General features: G+C 45.3%; 3 protein-coding genes across 3 annotated transcripts in view; 1 reads left to right on the forward strand and 2 right to left on the reverse strand.

Moving 5' to 3' along the window:
* The window catches only part of fam222aa (family with sequence similarity 222 member Aa), a gene marked incomplete at both ends in the record, with an annotated part of 59,737 nt that extends 52,385 nt beyond the window's left edge, over positions 1 to 7,352 (forward strand). The window contains 1 exon segment of the mRNA XM_083904963.1: positions 5,872 to 7,352. Within this exon segment, the coding sequence (XP_083761089.1) occupies positions 5,872 to 7,352 (1,481 nt within the window).
* The window catches only part of git2a (G protein-coupled receptor kinase interacting ArfGAP 2a), a gene marked incomplete at its 5' end in the record, with an annotated part of 114,478 nt that overhangs the window by 26,471 nt on the left and 68,381 nt on the right, over positions 1 to 19,626 (reverse strand). The gene's annotated exons all lie outside the window — the stretch shown is intronic.
* The window catches only part of trpv4 (transient receptor potential cation channel, subfamily V, member 4), a 35,249-nt gene continuing 34,806 nt past the window's right edge, over positions 19,184 to 19,626 (reverse strand). Inside the window, exons 16-17 of the mRNA XM_083904962.1 lie at positions 19,462 to 19,574; positions 19,184 to 19,341 (exon numbers count right to left, since the gene is read on the reverse strand). Of these exons, the coding sequence (XP_083761088.1) occupies positions 19,250 to 19,341; positions 19,462 to 19,574 (205 nt within the window). The 3' untranslated portion in view covers positions 19,184 to 19,249. The remainder of the gene's footprint in view (positions 19,342 to 19,461; positions 19,575 to 19,626) is intronic.

Consider the following 19,626-nt stretch of genomic DNA (forward strand, 5'->3'; position numbering starts at 1 on the left):
AAGAGAATCAGAGCTGTTATTAAGTGTGATGACCAGTGGTGATCCTCGTAAAGTCAACTAAACTATGCATTTTTGCTCAGTTAACTGTCAATCACTAGATATTTCCTCTCTTTTAAGCCATTCTCTTAACCACACCATGTTCAAAGTCACTTAGATCACCTTTCTTTGCTGTTCTGTTGAGCTTCAGCAGGTCGCCTTGGCCATACGCATGTCCCTAAATGCATTAACTTTGTGATCATCTGATTAGATATTGGCTTTAACAAAGAGTCGAGCAGGTGTGTGCCTAATAAAGCGCCCCATGGTGAGTGCATATACATTTAACACCGTCACTCTCAGGGGAAACAGCTGTCAGACTGTGGCTTTGGCCTTGGACTGAAACTGACCCGGTTATTTTCCCTCCATCGCTCTGCTAATCTCATGCCTGATGTTGTTTTTCGACCTCACCGCAGACTGAGTTAAACTGAGATATTACGCACGTATGTACGTTTCTCTGAAAGCTTTAATTGCAGTTTCGCTTCATCTCGGCGAACACGCGCGAAAAAGGTCCGAGGGAATCAGAAAGCCTACGGTAAATAAATGGACTTTTATTTAGCAGAAGGGTGAGTGAGTGAGGAAAAACGCTCGGGGATTTTTTGTTGCGTCGGAGCATTTTCTCCACTAATAAGATGAAACGTCTCCAACCTGCTCATACGTTTTTGCCTTGGAACACTAATAAATGGGCATTTTAGGGCAGACTTTTTACTCTCCTTATTCATTTATACTAGTGCTGGGCGCGTTAACGCGATAGCGGCGGTTAACTGCATCAACGTTAACGCAAAAAAGACCGGAAAAAGACATGCGTGACCCATGCGTAGCAATATGTTACCGAGTAGTTACCTTTATTTTACTTTAAAGGTGCCATATGTAAGACTGTGGCCAAAAACGGTTACTACATTCAAATTCAAAATACAGAGGTCTTTTAGGTTTCGTTTTCTGACGTAACTGGCAACCCGTGGTTGCTCGGCAGCTGAGACTCTCGTCTGCAATGATTGGTAGACGGCGGTAGGTGGCGCCGAAACATGATTTCAAAACATAAACATGATTTGCAGTCTGCAAAATATTTTTTTTAATGCAAATATTTTGTCTGTACTGTTATATGAACATTATTCCTGAGTCTCTGTGACACATTAGGAGGATTTTATGGTTGCTTTAGATTTAGCGGAAATTAGTTCGACATCCCTGCTCTAAAGTAACGCTAAACGCTAACGCTAAAAAAACACACATACGCAGTACACAGGTACGCTGGTTAGTTGTAGCGCTGCTCTTTTTCGTTTCGTAAACAGACCGCTCCAGTTCGACTGTAGGCGCGCTAACGGCGCTAAAGGGGCTAACGCAGCTAACGGAGCTAACTGGTAAACGGTGCCTGGACTCCGGTGTCGCGGCACGTAAACATGACGTCACGCGCTCAAGCTTTGTCCGCTCAGTTGTCGTGCGCGTTAACCAAGTGCCCAGCACTAATTTAAACCTCTAATTCAAACGCAGAGCATTCTAACGGTCTTCTGGGTTCAGCGATGTACTCTCACGTAGCTTCTGACCCCCCCATCTCCCCCCTCTTCCGTGTCTGCTTTTTGCTTCTCGTGATCGTCACGATTTGACCTCTCACTTAGAAGAAGTGTACAAATTGAATGGATTTTTTTTTTTTTTTTTTTTATTACACACAGTCTAATCTAGAGCTACTTCCCTCTTTATTGCTGTTTCGTACCCAGTGGACCTCATCTTTACCAGAACACACACACCAAGGAAATGAGTTCATCAGAATTCAAAATGTACTGCTGGCTAATTAAAGGAGTGTTAATTGAGTGTTCAGAATTGGGTACCCCCTTCACCACTAAATGTGCACACACACACACACACACACACACACACACACACACAGAGAGAGAGTCACAGTGACAGCAGTGGGTACACCAAGGACGTTGCGCTTGGGGAGTTTCATGCCAATCAAAAAAAACGGAGAGGGAGAAAGGAGAGTGCCCATCCTCCAAATGAAATGGGATTTCTAGATCATATCATGGTCACAACTGCAGCTCAGTCCAGGTTCTGTGCTGCGCCGTGTTATCCTCTCCCAGCCTCACTATCTCTGTCTGACCACTGGAGAGTGTAACGGCGCACAGATAGCCTCTCTCTCTCTCTCTCTTGCTGCGTTCGTCGTGCTAATGAGGGGTGGCATTTAGAGATGTGCTGCTCTGACACACATGGGCATTGTGTGCCAGGCACTGGGTGATTAAGGACGAAGGTCAACCCATTAATTGCCTCGCTGCTATCTCCGCTTCCCTGGCGCGTGATCTCTCAGAACTAATGCATGTGTTTTGCCTCGCGCTTTTTTTATCTGATCTCTAATGCAGTTCAATCACATGCTCGGTTTGTTTACATTCCTTTCATGTGAAAGTTTCTTTCTTGCGGAAAAAAAAAGAAGAAAAAAGGCGCTATAGCCTCGTCTCCTCTGTTTCATTTACTTTAAGCCGTTTCATGTGCTCGTAGCCTCCTGCTCTCAGGAAAAAGGAAAAGGGGGGGAGTTGAAAAAAAAGCATATTCTTCCATCCTCAGGGGAAATAATTAATCCTTACAAGGCTGTCGCATGTCGAAATGAAGCGAGTGTGAAGCATTTAGCCCAGGAGGCTCTGCAGGCTGTCGCCCGCACAGGCACCTGTTGTTGTCCCTGCCCTACATTTTCATGAGAGGGAGCGCTGAGCAGAGGATAACAACATGCTTCACTGATGGCAAATGAGACACTCAGCTGCATCTGTATGTGTGTGTGTGTGTGTGTGTGTGTGTTTCCATGCACCATCCACGCCGCAGAGTGTGCACAGGTGCAGGAAACCCCCCCCCTCCCCCCCTCCTCCCAGACACTGTATGAGGAGGTGAGGGCCGTGCTGCTGGGGCTGCTGCCTCTCTGAGAGAGTGTTTATCAGGCAGCACCATCTGTACGCTCCTGCTCTTCGGCGATGATCTACTGCAGCCCCGACCAATAAGTCACAAAGTGTCGGCCCTAAAAGAGACTATTTCCTTTAACCCCCGTGTCCTCACTTATAGACTCGCTGCTCTGGAGGAGAGAGATGTGGAACACACCCTGCACATCAAACACCAGAGAGAGTGAAATCGTGGCCGTACTTACTGTAATCAACTTTGTTATACTTTTTCCAAGAAGAAGCTGGAATCAGAAGCATCCAGATGCTCATTTGCCTTCTCCTCCTCTTCCTCCTCCTCTTCTTCCTTTATGCCTGTGGGTTCTAATAACCGGAAGCCTTTGTGGAGCTGAGATGGGGTTTTTGTAGGCCTGAAAGGCCTCTAATCCCTGTGGCCTGTGAAGTGTGAAACCCTTTGATGCCAGGTCGCTGTGCCAAAGGCTCTGCCTATTGACAAACAAGGGGGCAAGCTGGGAAAAGACGGAGGGAGAAGGCTTCCTCCTCTCTCTCTCTCTCTCTCTCTCTTCTAACTCTCTCTCTTTCGCAGATGAAATGCAGGCTCAGGCATGAAGAATATGGACCCAGTCAGTGAGAAGGAATAGAATTAGCCACCCTTTAATGAATTTCCAGGCTGTTTTTATAGGCTTCTTTCTCATGTGGCAGTAATTAGGCGAAATGACGGGCATATTGCAGCTGGGAGCTCGTAGGGGCGGCAGGGCACAGGGCCTTGATATGCCTGAAAGCCAAGTATCTTTTCTCATTTAGACCATATGATGATCAAACATGTGTTTTTTTTTGTTTTTTTTGCCCTTGTGTAAAGAAGATCAGAAAAAAAATGCTGCCATTCCATTTGCATGAGGACCAGCAGTGTGTGCGCTTTGAAATTAGCATGTTTTTTTTCCTCTTCTTCTTCTTTTTGAGCAAATGAAATAAGCCTTCTGTCAGTTTTCCAGAGCGAGTCAGAACATCAAAGCACCGTGGCACTGCTGTCACCAGGGGAAGCAGAGCTCTGCCTCAGCACGTTTGGTTAGATGTCAGATAGACTGGCACAGGCTGGTACACTCTGCGTCACCACTGGGTTCCCTTTCTATGATTGATTGATTTATTGAGATATTGTGTTACGCAAAGGAAAATATGCCCCTGTCCCAAATGGAAATAAGACACCATTATTTAGAGATACAGACGACCTTAACATTTCCAGATTTTGGAAAAGACATTTTATCAAATACAGGTGTTCTCAATTCCAGAAAAAAAAATCAGAATAAATATTTGAGTGTTTCTAAATTTTTTAGGGAAAGTGTGCAATCGGTCTTGCGCTAAATTTGGTTTGGGACAATCCTGCGTCTCATGTCCTAGCGAATAAATTCTCAATTTATTTCCTTTATATGATATGAATCTTGTAGATTTAATCATTTTAACAGTGGGAGACCCATAGGGTTGTTGAAATGAACTCCCCCCACATCCTCCTCCGTGTGTTATCTGTAATGGGAGCAAGGTAAAATGAGAACTGTGACTACTTGGCTGTGGAGTCGCTTTTAAAAAATGATTTTGGCAATGGGAATGGGAAATGGAGTGAGTCTCCTATACTCACAGGCTGCACCCTGCAGACTCCTTAGGTCACCAGGACATGCTGACAGCACAGTTAGAGCAGGTTTGTGTGTGTGTGTGTGTTTTTGTTAGCTTTTGCATACAAAAATGTCTTTTTTTTGAAGGCGTTGCAAGTCATTTATGGCACCTGATATATTGCTTGTAAATTGAGTTCTTTTTCCAGCACTTCTTCCCCCCCCCCCCCCACCCCCACCCTTTTTGTTGCACTGAGCTAAGTAGGCATGAAATTGCCTGCATAATGTCGTTTAAATCCAATCTCACCGCAGCCCCTCACCTCTGTGCCCAGCCCCCCCCCCCAACAATGACACATGGTAGGGGTTTTTAGAAATTGCCATTTTCCTGTTTGCCACCTCGGTTCACAATGGCAAAGCTTTGGCTCATTGAGCGAGAGCGACAGCGGTCGCTGCGTTCGCGCACCGCGTGCACTGTTCAATTGAATTTTTGGGCATAGCGGTGGTTTTATATGGCCAAAAAAAATAAGTGAAACAGAGCATTTACATGTAGATTTACATTGAAGTCTTGGTGGTAGTGGCGTGCATCAGCATTTTTAACCATTTTTGAATCCTAATCCACTTTTTCAAAGTAACTTTTCTGATCTAGTTCAACTCAACCTGGCTAGTGATTCCCTGTAGATGTTTAATTGGTTCGCGTGATGGTCGTCGCGTTCTCCTGAGCCGTGTAAATCTATGGCCAAGGGTAAGACCCAGTAAGTGATACCACTTATAAATCTCAACTGTGCCACTGCAATTAAACGAGGTTTTTATCCCCTCCCCTTCATCCCTCCGTGCCTGGCATCCAAGGCTAACCCAATTCGATGCTAAAGAGAGTCAGAATTAATTTCAAAATGCACTGATTTAACAGCGCCTAAGGTGCCGCGGCTTCAACAGAATGAGCTTTTAAAAAAGATCCATTTGTCTAGGGATGAACTTCCACGGGAGAGTGAAAATGAGATTGAAAGAAAGCTCCGATGGAGGAGGGGAGTGAGGGGAACATAAATGGTTGTCAGTCCGCATTTGCAAACTCTTTTTCGGGGGGTTGTTCAGCTGTTTGTGTCTGTTTTCATTCACCTGCTCTTGTGCAGAAGAAGCACTGACATTTTCTCTGTTGTTGCCAGGTTTTTTTGCTGTTTTGCAGGAAAGTACAGGTTATGGCAATTGATTGATGTGCCTTTGTGGCTGCCATTGCTGCAGGCTCTTTTAGATATTCCTTGTAATTAAACCTGGTGTGTGTGTGTTTGCTTTGTCCCTTTTGTGTGTTTTCCCCCCCGTTATTTGTTCACTTCACTCATATTTCTTGCCTTTCTCCGTTTGTCTTGCAGGTGAGCTGTTGGTGCCCACGCATTCCCCGCGCTACCCCACTGCGGCAGAACTTGATGCCTACGCTCAGAAGACGGCCAACAGCCCTCTGTCCATCAAGATCTTCCCCACCAACATCAGGGTTCCCCAGCACAAGCACCTTAACCGGACTGTGAATGGATACGACACCACAGGGCAACGCTATGCTCCCTACCCACACATCCACACGGGAGGCCACCATGGACTGCTCGCCATCCTCAAGGCCTCCTCCTCATCATCGTCATTATCATCAACTTCCACCTTTGTCCCTTCGAAAGGTGTTCTCAAGAACTCCGAAGGCAGACGGACTAAGCTTTCTCCAGCCCACATAGCTATTGCACCATACCCACCCCCTAATAATAGCACTTTAGCCAGTGGCCATGGCCAAATGGTTTACCACACTGCGCCCGCAAAGCCTCCAGAAGCCTCTGGACTGTCGGTTCCCCCGAATGTCACTGTAGCTGGCTCAGTGATGCCTGTAACGGGGGGCCGAGGCCTTGCCCTGCCCGCACAGTCCAACCTCCCGTCAATCCAGAGCATCATCTACCAGATCAATCAGCATTGCCAAGCCCAGGCTCTGCAGCAGGTGTGTCAAGGGGCTACAGCTGCGCCATCAAATTCCAGCCCCTCCAAGCAGGGAACTACAACTATCATGGGGGTGTCTTCTAGCTCATCAGGTGGAGGCTATGTGGTAGGAATGGCTCCCCAGGCTAACATGGTGTACACAGGGCAGGCGCTGCCAGCCCAGAATGCCGAGGCAATGAAAACCGGTGTGTACACGGACAGCATGGACTACATCCTTTGGCAGAAACAGCAGCAGCAACAACACCAACAACAGCAGCAGCAGCAGCAGCAGGCCATGCTCCGCATGTACAGCGGAGGCAGCGGAGGAGGGGCCGCCAACAGCAAGTCCCCCGAGTCTTGTGTTCCAGGCGGCGGGCTCATGGCGGCCCAAGTGTCCTCCTCCTCTTCCAGACCGTATCACCTGACGGCGAGCGGCGGAGGCGGCCTCGACAAAGTCAGCTCTTCCCCTTTGAACTGCGTGGGTATGCACGGGAACTTCTCGGTGGGTCAGTACTTTGCGCCGCCGTGGAACAGCGTGCTGGTGACGCCGGACAGTGACTGCTACAACCCCCAGGAGCTTTTGGGCACCTCCGCGGGAGGAGGGCCGCCCACGGGGCACAGAGAGATGGGCTACCCGCACCACCATCACCACTACCACCACCCGCATCATCACCACCCTGCCATAGACAGTGGGGGAGGCCTGTGCTGCAGCCTGCCCAGCAAGAGCCTGTGCAACACGTCGGTGCTGAGCAGCAGCCTGCAGTCTCTGGAGTACCTGATCAACGACATCCACCCGCCCTGCATCAAGGAGCAGATGCTTGGCAAAGGCTACGAGACTGTGTCTGTGCCACGTCTGTTAGACCACCAGCATGCACACATCCGCCTCCCTGTTTACAGATAGAGGGGGCAGCAGCAGCAGCAGCAGCAGCAGCGGCGGCGGCAGCAGCAGAAGAAGAAGAAGAAGAGGGAAAAGAATCAAGGGTTGTGAATTGTGTGAAGAAAACCCACGAAAAAAACACAGATGTTTTCAGTCGGGGTGCAGAGTTGTTGTGAGTGGCACTGCTTTAACTAGAGCGCGGGGGCTTAGACAAGCGCAGTCGTCGCTGTGTGACTTTAGGTTTCGGTGGGGTTTTTTTCCGAGGCAGGCTGTGTGAATCCCAAATATGAAAAGTGTTAGTGAAAATACCAGAGGCAGAGAAAAGGGATTTCAAGATTCTCCAGATGTTCCTTTGTGTGGTTTGCCAATAGGAATTTTGGATTGATTATTATTATTTTATTTTTTTTCTCATTTTTTTTTTGTGTGCGTGTGTTTTTGTTTTACTTGCGAGAATCATAGCTTGACATGAAGTGCATACGCCACTTGTACCCCCCCCCCCCCACCCCCCAAACACCACCACCACCACCCCTGCAAATACTAAGGATGAAGCTACTGTGTAGGTTGTCACTGAAATGGTCTTGAGAAATTTTAGGGCTGCTCTCAGAATCCCAAACTCTGTAAACACATAAATGTACTTATAGGAGAGGAGAAAGACAACATAGGCAGTACTCTGGCGTTACGGTACACGGATCATGAGGTGGAATGAAAAGGTTATTAGTGCGATATTAGATATTATTATTATTATTATTATTATTATTATTGCTGTTATAATTGATACATAAATTGCACTGCTTGAATCTTGTTAACTTTGAAGTTTGGAATTGGGTAGTTTGAATATGATATATTTAAGAACCTTGAAAAACTTGAACCTATTTTTTGTTGTCGTTTTATATATTTGTAGGTAATATTATATGCATTGGCTGCTATGGGGAAATGTGACTCAAATGCTTTTTTTTTCTTTTCTTCTTCTTCTTCTTCTTTTTTCACTTTTGTTGTTATTATTATGATTTAATAATAATTCCTCCTCAAGCTGATGTGCAGTCTCTTATGTCCCTGGTGTGAGGCATATAGTCGCTGCATTGGTTCTGTAAGAACCTGGAGTTTGTTTTGTTGTTGTTTTTTTTCCTCCGTTTTTTTCCTAACACCAACACTGGAATCTACAATAAATCTTGAAATACTTATTTAAAAATGTCAACATAGAAAAAAAGAAATGTTACAATGAAGAATGTGATGGTGGAGGAGGAGGAGGAGGAGGAGGAGGAGGAGGAGGAGGAGGAAGGCGTGTTATCTACATAACCTTATGTGTATGTTTAATCGTGTGTATGTGGCCGAGTGCATGTGTGCATTTCAACTTGTGTTCTTCAAAAAAAAATCCTCAGACTTTTTCGATGAAGTCATTACAACATTTTTTTTTTTTTTTTTTTTTTTTTTTAACCACCAAGACTGAAACAGAAACATCATATTCCAGAGGTACAGGTACAAATGAAAACCCTATTTTTTTGTGTGTAGAGGGAGACGCTCACACGTCTGCAAAACAGAATTAAAACAATCACGCCCCCTGTCCTCCTATACAGCGTCAGATGAAATGAGACAATGCTCACTGCTTTTTTTTTTTTCTTTTTTTTTTGTCCCTTGTCCATTTCAGCCCCCCTGGTGTGGGATGCATTTAGCCTGGGCCAGTCTTAACTTGATGATTCAGAGCGGTGAAATATTTATAACGACTGTGAGATTCCCTTGAATGTACTGCACTTAAATTACTGCGATGTTTTCGTTGCCTTGTGGGACTTAAGTGAAAAGAGGAAGAAAAAAAAAAAAAATTGGATCAGTGCAGCAGTCCTCTGGTCTGAAATTAGCATTTCTTTTGTCAGTCAAAATTCACGAGAAAATTGAATTTATTAGCTGAAGAGAGAGAGAGAAAGAGAGAGAAAAGGGGAGGGATTTGCTGTTGAGGGGAAATACTGGCATCAGTCTAGATTTATGAAGTGCAATTATTATGACTGTATTAACATTTTTTTCTCTGAGCTTACACCAAAAAAAATGTAAACTACAGTTGTCAATACATTCCCAATGTACCACATCCCTAATCCCTATTTCTTTATTTTGTTTTGAGGTGTAAAATAAATTTCTTTAAGACTATATTCAGAGGCCATATGTCTGTCATTCTTTTGTTTTTTTTCTTAACCTTACAGTTTTGTCCTCTCAAAGACGGCGACACATTGGGGCCCATTCTGTGAGATCCAGGTTGACGTTCATATTTTAAAGTGTTCACACCATCCAAAGATAGAAGGTCAGACGGCGTTGTTGGAAGAATTAAGGGCCAATTCCAATTCCTATCTTAACCCTCAATCTTAACTGGCCCTCAAAACCAAGTGTCGAGGGTTATTTTGTCACTTAGAAATGGGACATCCCTTAATCGAGATACGTCTTCAGACTGTAGGGGGCAGAATAACGCGAAAGCTGCGTCCAGTCTGTCAACTCCAAAAAAGAAGAAGAAGAAGAACACATTTACGTCAGGATTATTTATTACGATCCGTTTGTCAGTCAAGTTATTAGGTTGTCAGTTAGTTATAAGATGATACTCATACAAATACCACAACCACGGACATATTCAGCTGACAGTTACCACACACCACAGGGTTATAGAAGGGTAAACGATAGCAAACACTACTCGTTTCGCTGCTTTCACCGCCATCTTTGTTTCGCCAAAACACGCAATGCATTCTGGGTAGCCCTTGCTCCCAAGGGTGGTCTCGGAAAATCTCAATATTGAGGGTGATGCAGCCCTTAAAGGTGCATTATGTAATAAATCTAAATCAACTGGCCGTAAAATCCTCCTAATATGTCACAGAGACTCAGGAATAATGTTCATATAACAAACTGAACTCACCAACAACAACAGTACAGACAAAATATTTGGATTAAAAAATATATTTTGCAGACTGCAAATCATGTTTATGTTTTGATATCATGTTTTGGCATGTGGCGCCACCTACCGCCGTCTACCAATCATTGCAGCCAGTAGCGTCTCAGCTGCCGAGCAACCACGGGTTGCCAGTTACGTCAGAAAACGAAAACCTAAAAGACCTCGGTATTTTGAATTTGAATGTAGTAACCGTTTTTGGCCACATTTTTGAGATTGAGGGTTAAGATTGAGGGGTTAAGCCAGGAATTGGAATTCAACCTTAAAGCATGAATTAATGTACTTTGTTTTTTCCCCCCCGCAGAAAACCTTCACTCGCTCTTAACCGCGAGAGCCTTAGCGGCGTTTTCTCGACGTGCCGCTGTCTCTGAAGTTCTGACAAAGATTGGAGTTTGGCTTAAATGTGCACAGTAAGCCTCCTCAACATTCCGCTGTCTCGTGTTGTTTCAACAGCTTAATACCCCACGGTCACAGTCTGATTCCAGCACATTTTCTTGTCTTGTAGAAATATTTTGACACATTCACAGATACATATCTGTCCCTAAACCAAACCCCCCCTCCGCTCCATTTGGCTGCGGCGGCCCAAGAATTAAAGCCCCTGTCACATGACATTGAAGCGAAGTGGAGTTTCTGGTGTCTCGGGCACCAGGCCTCGCTGCTAATGGGAATATTAGGTGACGCCTGGTGTTGGGCACTAGCCAGTACAGAGAGGATTCATTCACATTTGGCCACTTTGAGCCAAGTTCAACACGAGAAAGATGAAAATTGAGATTTCAACGCTGTTTTTATTAAATATAATGTGATAATTTTTTAGTATATTTGCTCTGTGGCCACTTTTCCCTACTGTGCTGGCTCCACACTGTCTGTCCCCCCTCCCCCCAACACATACATCGCTGAGTACCTATTGACGGGAACGCGTCGTCGACCTGTATCTCTGGCCCCGTTCCGCTGTCTGTTACCGATTTTTGGACAATAGACGTTTAAGCCCATATTAGGATAATAGAATTAAATTCCAAATAGATTTGTAGCCTGAGCCGATCCATGCGTGGCTCGCTCAGCTGCAGAGGCAGAGTGGCATATGGCATGTCATTATCTAAGCCCACCCAGCCTCTCCTCCCCCCCACCCCCCCCCCTCCGCTCCCTGTCCGGGGCCAACAGGGTTCATCGGTGCTTAAACAAACTGAAGGTTAGGACTGGCTGGCTGGCGTTGGAAGGGAAGGACAGCAGGGTTTGTAGAGAGAGAGAGGGGAGGAGGGGGGTTGAAATCACAGCCTCCACAGCATCTCGGAGAGGGGCCTCAGCACCGCACCATGGCGCCTGGGCTCAGAGACCCTGCTTTAAAAAGCTGGGCTGTGTTTGATCGAGGGGATTTGTTGTTTTCTACTGGATTATACATGGCTGCTCCCATGCCTCGCTGAGGGGGCCCCCGTGTGCACTGTGACAGATCTCGGTGAAAGAGAAGAGAGAGAAAGATACGAGGGAGGGATTTTTGGGGGGGTCAGAGAAGCCTCGAAGCATCAGTAATCAGGATAATTGCCATGTTCCTGGTACTGGTTTTAGCTTCCCCTCCTTGGCTCTGCAGTCACATATTCAAATTCAAGCTCTGGAGAGGAAGAAGAAAAAAATCGCCTTTCGAAAGATGTGCCTCGTTTTTACTCAATTCTAACAAAAACGAAAAAAAAAAAAATTATAATTAATTTTTAATGCTTGGGAGTCTATTTTCCCTTTTTGTTGAACCAAGAAATGATAAATGATGGCGTTTGAATGAGGATGTTTAGATCTATCACTCTGTGCTCGCTCTCTCCATCTCTCTGGCTACAGACTATTGACTGTTGACGTGTTTTCAAGGGCAACGAGACACTCGTGAGGGGAAAGCCTGGGGGAAAAGTGGAAGGGGATGGGGGGGAACAGACCGACTCACTCGTGCTGGTTGTAAAAAAAATCCCTTAGTTAATCCCAATAAGTCCATGAAGACCTTAACCTAGTGCACAGGTCCTGTTGCATGTTACGCACCTTAAATACGACTTAGAAGGAAGGCGAGCAGACGGAACCTGTTCAAAGGAACAGGGTCGTCTCTTTCAAACAGGGATGGAGGCGGAGTGTTAGAATAAATAAAGGCAGCTGCTTGCTCTGTAGAATCTTGGCCGCTGCTGCTGCTCTAACCTACAGATGACAGAGGGGGGGGGGGGGGGGGTAGTAGGGGGTGGACATCGGCTGCTTTGGTCTGGCTTTGGTCTTCCTCCACGTCCCCTGGCCGCCCTTGGACCCTCGGGAGCTCTCATCTCAGAGTTCTTCCCAGCAAAACCCTTCTCCGTCATGAGGCCAGTCCTCCACCTAGGAAGAAGATACTTAAATCAATAATTCAGACGGCCATGAGGACGCTTGTCTAGTTTAACCCCCGCCAGAGCCTTATTACAGCTGTATTGCACAAAACGTCATTCGCGTAAAAACCTGTTGTATTAAAACAACATTTTATTAAAATGCTAAGATAAATAAATCAGCGCAGACGACACAGTGATTCAGGGGTTGTTTTCCAAAGCCACAGCCCAAGCTTCTTTTTCTTTATTTCCACGAAGGCAGAGCAGCAGGTTGTTATTCCAGGAGCTTAGAGCGTTTCATTTCTTCTAGAATCACAACGATGTATGTTCAGCTGAAAAAGCTTATGGCCTCCGAATATTCGTCTGGTGTTACGTGGTGGGGGTATATTGCTGTATCCAATCTAAACACAAAAGTCTGGGGATTTTGCTTTTCTTTTTTTTTTTCCCTACTTCTTGTTTCCTTTCACTTGTTTGTTTGGTTCTTCAGAATGTTCCTGTGGACAAACACGGCTGTTTCTTCTTTTCTTCTTTCTTTTCCCGCCCAAATGATCTTCAATTGCACCAACGCTGCCAAAGTCTGAGGGTGCTGCAACCTTGAGAAAATAATATATATGGAAATGGGAAATCTATAAAGCATCTCTCTCATTGTTCTCCCTGCAGTGTTGTATTTATGTTTAAAAAAGGAAAAAAAAATCTCCTCAGGATGAAAAAATGTAAAGTATACCTTGCTTTTAAAAAAATAATAAAATACAAAAATGACAATATATGAGTCTTAGATTTCGAGACAAGAAGTCTGAATATTAACGAAAAAAAAAAAAAAGCTGTAAAATCCTTTAGTTGTGGGGTTTGAAACTTTGAATGTGCCTACAGCCAAGCATCCCAGTGATTGCTTACCTTCTCCTCCCCGACCCTCCCGACAACCATCATCTTCAATTTGCTGAAACTGCCACTGTCTCCCCCTCCATCCCCACAGTACCACAGTAGACCTTTCTGTCTGTTCCCTACTTTTTTGTCAATCTCAGGACTGGAATTTCTTTATTTTAACGTAGATGGTTGTTTTCATTTGAACCTCTCTCTCCTCTCTTATGTATTATCCTTTCAAATAAGTAAATAAAGAAAATGACTTCTACACCTGTCCTGTTTCTCTACTCCTCTGTCGTCAAACTCCCCCTTCCTTCCTCCCTTCCTCCCTTCCTTCCTTCCTTCCTTCCTTCCTTCCTTCCTTCCTTCCTTCCTTCCTTCCTTCCTTCCTTCCTTCCTTCCTTCCTTCCTTCCTTCCTTCCTTCCAAGGATGGGCTAAGCATATTAGTCTAAGGAGTCACTTTGCACACACAGCCATATGCCGGCCGCCAACAATCCTATTGTCCTGTTGTCCACTTGACCTTTTTCACCTCCCGTAGAGTGTTACAGCTTGGCATCACTTAGACCTCATAGTTAATTTAAAGCGGACCTAGACCGGAAGTTCCAATTAACGCTGTTTTTTTTTAGTGTGTATCTGCGACATTGCCTCGTTTACGAAGCCCTGAAGGTTCGAAACGAACAGTTCAGCCACTGCTGAGACACGCTTTGATGTATCGTAATCTCGGGCTCAGCGAGATCTCTGAAAAAACCCCGTTCTGGTTACGTAAACACCGGTTTTCCGGAACAACGGATCATCCTGCTCCAGGCACTAGTCCGGGCACATCCGGTTGCGTACATTGAACCGCAGAAGAAGAATAACGTCCGTTGTGGAGGTGTTTTTCACGAGCGACCGTGTCGACTCCGGGTCAAAGTCATAAATGTTTGATAATGAGTAGCAGTGCATCCACTGTTCCAGAGGGGGGAGCTGCGCTTCTGAGAGCGGGTGTGCAAATTATGTCACTTCGGGGTACTTGCCAATCACAACACAGTCTGTCTTTTGGGGGTGAGATTTCAGTCTGAAACACCGCGGCTGAGGAGAGCGTCAGTCAGGAGAGATTTCTATCGGCTCGTTGACAGCAACTAGGAGGTTTTTGACCATAAAAACAAGTTAATGTATATAAGTAGACCTCCATAACACACGTATGTGCGATAAGACCACTCTATGGGAGCTTTAAAACATTGTCAACCGATTCCAAATGAGGAATAATACAAAAAATAAATATGTGATTGGCGTTTTTCCAGGATGAGGATTTGGAGAAACTGGTCCTAAGCTGAGGCTAAGACGAGCTGTCACGGTGCACGCAATTTACCAAAGTGGCCCATGCAGCAAAGTGTCCTCTTCTGAGCCATCAGCTGTCCCATTTATCTTTTTTTTTTTTTCCAACCTAATTTGTCAAAAAGCTCACAACCACCTTCCCTAGAAACCAAAAAATGACAACATCACTGCCTTTGTTCTGCATTATATTTCATATATTTCAATATGAAAACATCATACGAAAGTACAGCCTTTTTTTTTATCAGTAGTATCTTCTATCTATAAAGTCTAAACCAAAGGTTGAACAACACGAGTACCTTGAAGAACTCAAGACTGAGGCTTTTTTCTTTTTTTCCTTTCCCTCATTTTCTCTCCTCACTCCCAACCTCTCCGCCCACCTAAAACATCAGATGAGCCGTCGACTGATGAGCCAGCCGCCTCCACCAGAGCGTGCGGCGCTGGGAGACTACACACTGATTTCATACACACTCGCCGAGACAGAAAAAAGAGCTCTGTGGAGCAGAAATGCCTCTCTTATTAGCGAAAACTCATTCACCTGCACGCCACATTGAGTCCCCGGCAATTTCACAATAAATCATACGAGAGATGCCTTCAGAGGCCAGGGGCGGCGGCGGCGGCGGCGGGGGCCGACGGCTGAGCCGCGGCCGTGCCCTCGGCTGTCAGTTAAGACACTCTGAATCATTTCGGGTTCAGCGGAACCTCGTTTCATCTCAGAATGAACCGAAAGGTCAATCTCGCACACGCCACCTAGCCAATACGTCTCCTCGTCTTCCCAGCGCTTCCAGCGATTGCTCGTTCCATTTAGAAATACCACGCCTCGGTGAAATATTTCACCGGGGTTCACGGAAGAGGCTTCAAGGAATATGAGAATTAGCACGGAGCCTAAAACTCCGTGCTAAAGTCGTGTGTCATGCCTGGTTTTTTATCTCTCGGGCGGCGGCAGGAAATTATTCCGCGATGATCTTTCCACCTCTTGTGTAATAATTTCGCTTGTGAAATGATTAGCGGGGAGTGTGAGCAATAACATAGCCAGGTTTCATCCTCTGTGTGTGTGTGTCAGGCTCCAGGACCTCGGGCAGACGGGCGAATGTTGTGCTTGAAGCCATCAGACAGTCTGGAGTGTTGCTTTAGTGAATAAAGAATGAGTTTGGCCCGAGTCCAGGCCGGTATCCACTTGAGTCTCATCTGCCTAAACACATCGAAAGCTTAACTGGCCCGGACAATAGCTGAAACCATTTGTACGGCCAATATTATCTGAGCTAGTTGGTTCACTTAAGAGCTCCGCGACTGTCAACGTTCCCCCCTTATGTGCTGTTAGGGAATGAAGGTCGTTACGGCGCGCGGCGGCGGCGGCGGCGGCCCTGCCTGGCTGTCGCTCGGGTTTGTTTGCGACACATTTTGAAGAAGCGAGTGGGCCATTTTCGTTAACGGCTCACACACTTCCTGTGCAAGCGTGAGGGTTTTTTCCAGAGTTGCTGACGGTGACTCTTGCAGGACCGAGCACCTGCCCTACTTAACAGGCTGCGAGGGAGGAGGGCAGGCCAAGTTGTCAGTGGCGGCAGCGGCGGCGCTAGGTGCTCACTGCTTAGATAAACCTGGAGGATTAGTGGCCCAGTTAAAGTTGGGGGCAAAGAGGATTAGCCTCTTCTCTGAGGTGGTGAGAGATTCCGCGTGTCCTTCAGCCCTCCTGGCCTCAGCGAGAGAGGGACATGAGGGGGGATGTGACGGGGTGAGGCCCTGGTTTTGAATCGCCATCGTTTTTTAAAAAGGGAAATGAAAGCTGTGGCTTACACTTCAGAAACCGTGCGCTCGCTCGCCGGTGGTTTCATTACAAAGGCAAAAAAAAAAGCCCCATAATTATGGTGCTACAGGTCAACAAAGAACCACAGCGAGGAAAAGAAAAAAGTTAAGTGGAACGCTTTCTACAAATTATATCCTAATATGGTAATAAGAGTTAACAGTCAAATTGCAGCATTCACAGCTGCAATAATAATAATAGTAAAAATTTAATTTTGCCCAACAGCATCTGCAGGAGAGGACAAGACATGGCCGCATCGAGGAGGAAGTAAGGCCTCTGCCGCCATCAGCAGGCCGCAGGGTGAACTGCAGCTGATCTTGTGCAGAAGGCGACCGATCAGGAATCAAGTGAAGGTTAGTGGAGCCAGAGGCGCAGCTTGCGAACAGGCAAGGCAGGCAACTGCTTGGGGCCCCGATCTGATAGTTGGCCCCCGACACTCAGAGCCTGAGGGCTGTTTTTACTGAAATGTGCAGTGACCAGTCGCATCCCCGTCCCCCTTAATAAACAATGGGCGATTTGCAATGACATCTCAGTTGGAAACCTCCCTAAAGGGGCCCCATCTCACTTTAACCTGTGTGAAGTTCTGCAAGTTGGAAAATGAAGAGGATTATTTACAGTGTAATGCATATCTTTTTTACTCAGTTTATAGTTTTTTAAAAGCTATATACAGTATTTTATTGTTCTTTATATTTATATTTTCACATGCTTTTTAATTACAAGGTTTCGGGGAAAAAAACATTTTGAACTCATACATTTTTCGTTGGCGTCAGATTAATTGTAACATAATGGTGATGAACACTGGTTGGAAGGAAGGGCCCCCTGGGAATTTTTTCCTAGGGCCCCTCACAGACTCTAGAATCGCCTCCGAGTGGAGCGTCAGATAAAAGCACACACAGACTTGATGATTTATGGATGAATTAGAAATCAATTACACCTGCAATGGCATCAAAACCTCCTGGAAATTATTATATAATCAACAATTTAATTATTAACGTAATAGTATGAAGCGTAAATGTAGGCAATAGTGAAGTTTTATGAAGAACTCTGCAGGGATTTTAAGTTTTTGTCCATTTATACAAATGAAAACAGAAGCATCATAAGATATTCTAGGACAGAATGAGATTATTTAAGTATGCACAGAGTGGAAAACATCTACAGCTTTGGGAATCACGCGCTGTATGGGAATTCATTCAGGGTTTATTGTCCTGTTGCGGCGACATATACAAACAATATAAAATGCATAGACACGTCCTCTTATAAAAGCAATGTAAACATGGCGAACAATGACCTGTGACCTTCAACGGTAAGGAATGAATCAAAAGGAAAGTGTGACGGTGTGTTTGCTATTAATCAATCCCCCCCCTGTCATGTATAGTGCAACAACACAAACACATACAGTAGAGAACACAAAGAGAGGAGACGCTCTATAGGGGAATGAGCCAATTGCAGCAAATGTACATAATGGCAAGGCCAGAGAGATGATTATGCAAATACCCCAGCTGCAAAAGAACAATAACGGTGCAAATTCAAAGACGAGCCACAACACACAAGGCTATTGTCTCATAGTTGCACATTTTTTTTTTCGCTTGACAACTACAACCTGCTCATCATGCCCATCTTGTTCAAAACAATGTCTTTGTGTTCGCGTAATAATGCACACATCAGAAAACTGGCACAGTGCATTGTTTCAGTTCAAATGAGCGCTCGCTGCTCTGCCTGAGCCGAGCGACTAAAGCCTGAGACTTTAAAAAAAAAAACGAAAAAAAAAAACTATTTAATAGAACACGGGAAACAAAGAGGAGAATATGAATTAAGGATTTCTGTTTCTATACAAACTGAGCCTGGAAACGTTCACATCAGCTTCACACATTATATACTGACCTCAATCTTTAAAGGCGCCATATGTAAGAATGTGGCCAAAAACGGTTACTACATTCAAATTCAAAATACCGAGGTCTTTTAGGTTTAGGTTTTCTGACGTAACTGGCGACCCCGTGGTTGCTCGGCTGCTGAGACTCTACTGACTGCAATGATTGGTAGACGGCGGTAGGTGGCGCCACATGCCAAAACATTGCAAAATATATATTTTTAATACAAATATTTTGGCTCTACTGTTGTTGTTGGTGAGTTAGACGATTAGATTTATTACATAATGCACTTTTAAATATAAACAAGCAGTTCTATAAATCTAGATTTTCTTTGGTAAAAACATTCTATAAACGGCCTTTTATTCACTACTATGTTGCAGTACACAAAACACGTATATATTTGTCACAACTGCAAAAAGAAAGAAAGAGAATAGAACTCAAATGCAGGAGTGAAAGTCTTTAAATAGAATAAAACTAAACAATGCAAAGCAGCAGGAGAGAGTAACAGCTTTTCATGATATTTAAACTAGAAATCCCTGAGTGATCAGCTTCTGATGATGATGATGATGATGATGATGATATGTGGAGATGCAGTAGCCTACATTGTCATGATTTCTGAGTCCAAAAAATGAACAGCTCATCGTGTCATTGATGCCCCTTCCTTACGTCCGTGATTTCGCGCTCCTTCGATCGTTAATATTAACACTTCGACCATGTGACGTTTGTTGCAAACGAGCGCACCGATTGGCCAAATTGTCTCCAGCAGAGTCGTGTCACCGTCACTGTCACTGACGCGCTCTCTGGCGGCCTCCTAACAAGAAGCTTGTCCCTCTTGCAGGTGTTAGCGTCTGCGTGTCAGGGGCTCCATCTCTATCAAAGCCTCGCGGCCCTTACTCAGCTCCACCACCCGCGGGACGACTGTGGACCAGCGGTCTGGATAGAAGACGTTGGGATAAATTAGGAGAGAAGGAGTGGGAATTTCCCTTAATAAATGTGAATAAAACAGTGTGTGCGGTGTTTGTCTGCGCATTTATTCATGAGAGAGAATCTCACCTCTCCTCAAGACTCCGACACCCTGCTGCAGCACACTGGTCTCACTCTTGCCTGGATCCTCGTTGATTATCGCCAGGTTTTGATTCCAGTGACACCAGTTAACCTCATCCACTCTAAATTAAAAGAAAAAAACAACAACAACACAGCAGCACTGTTAGCACTGTT

The sequence above is a fragment of the Microchirus variegatus genome (genome assembly GCF_963457635.1).
Source record: "Microchirus variegatus genome assembly, chromosome: 18".
Lineage (NCBI taxonomy): Eukaryota > Metazoa > Chordata > Actinopteri > Pleuronectiformes > Soleidae > Microchirus > Microchirus variegatus.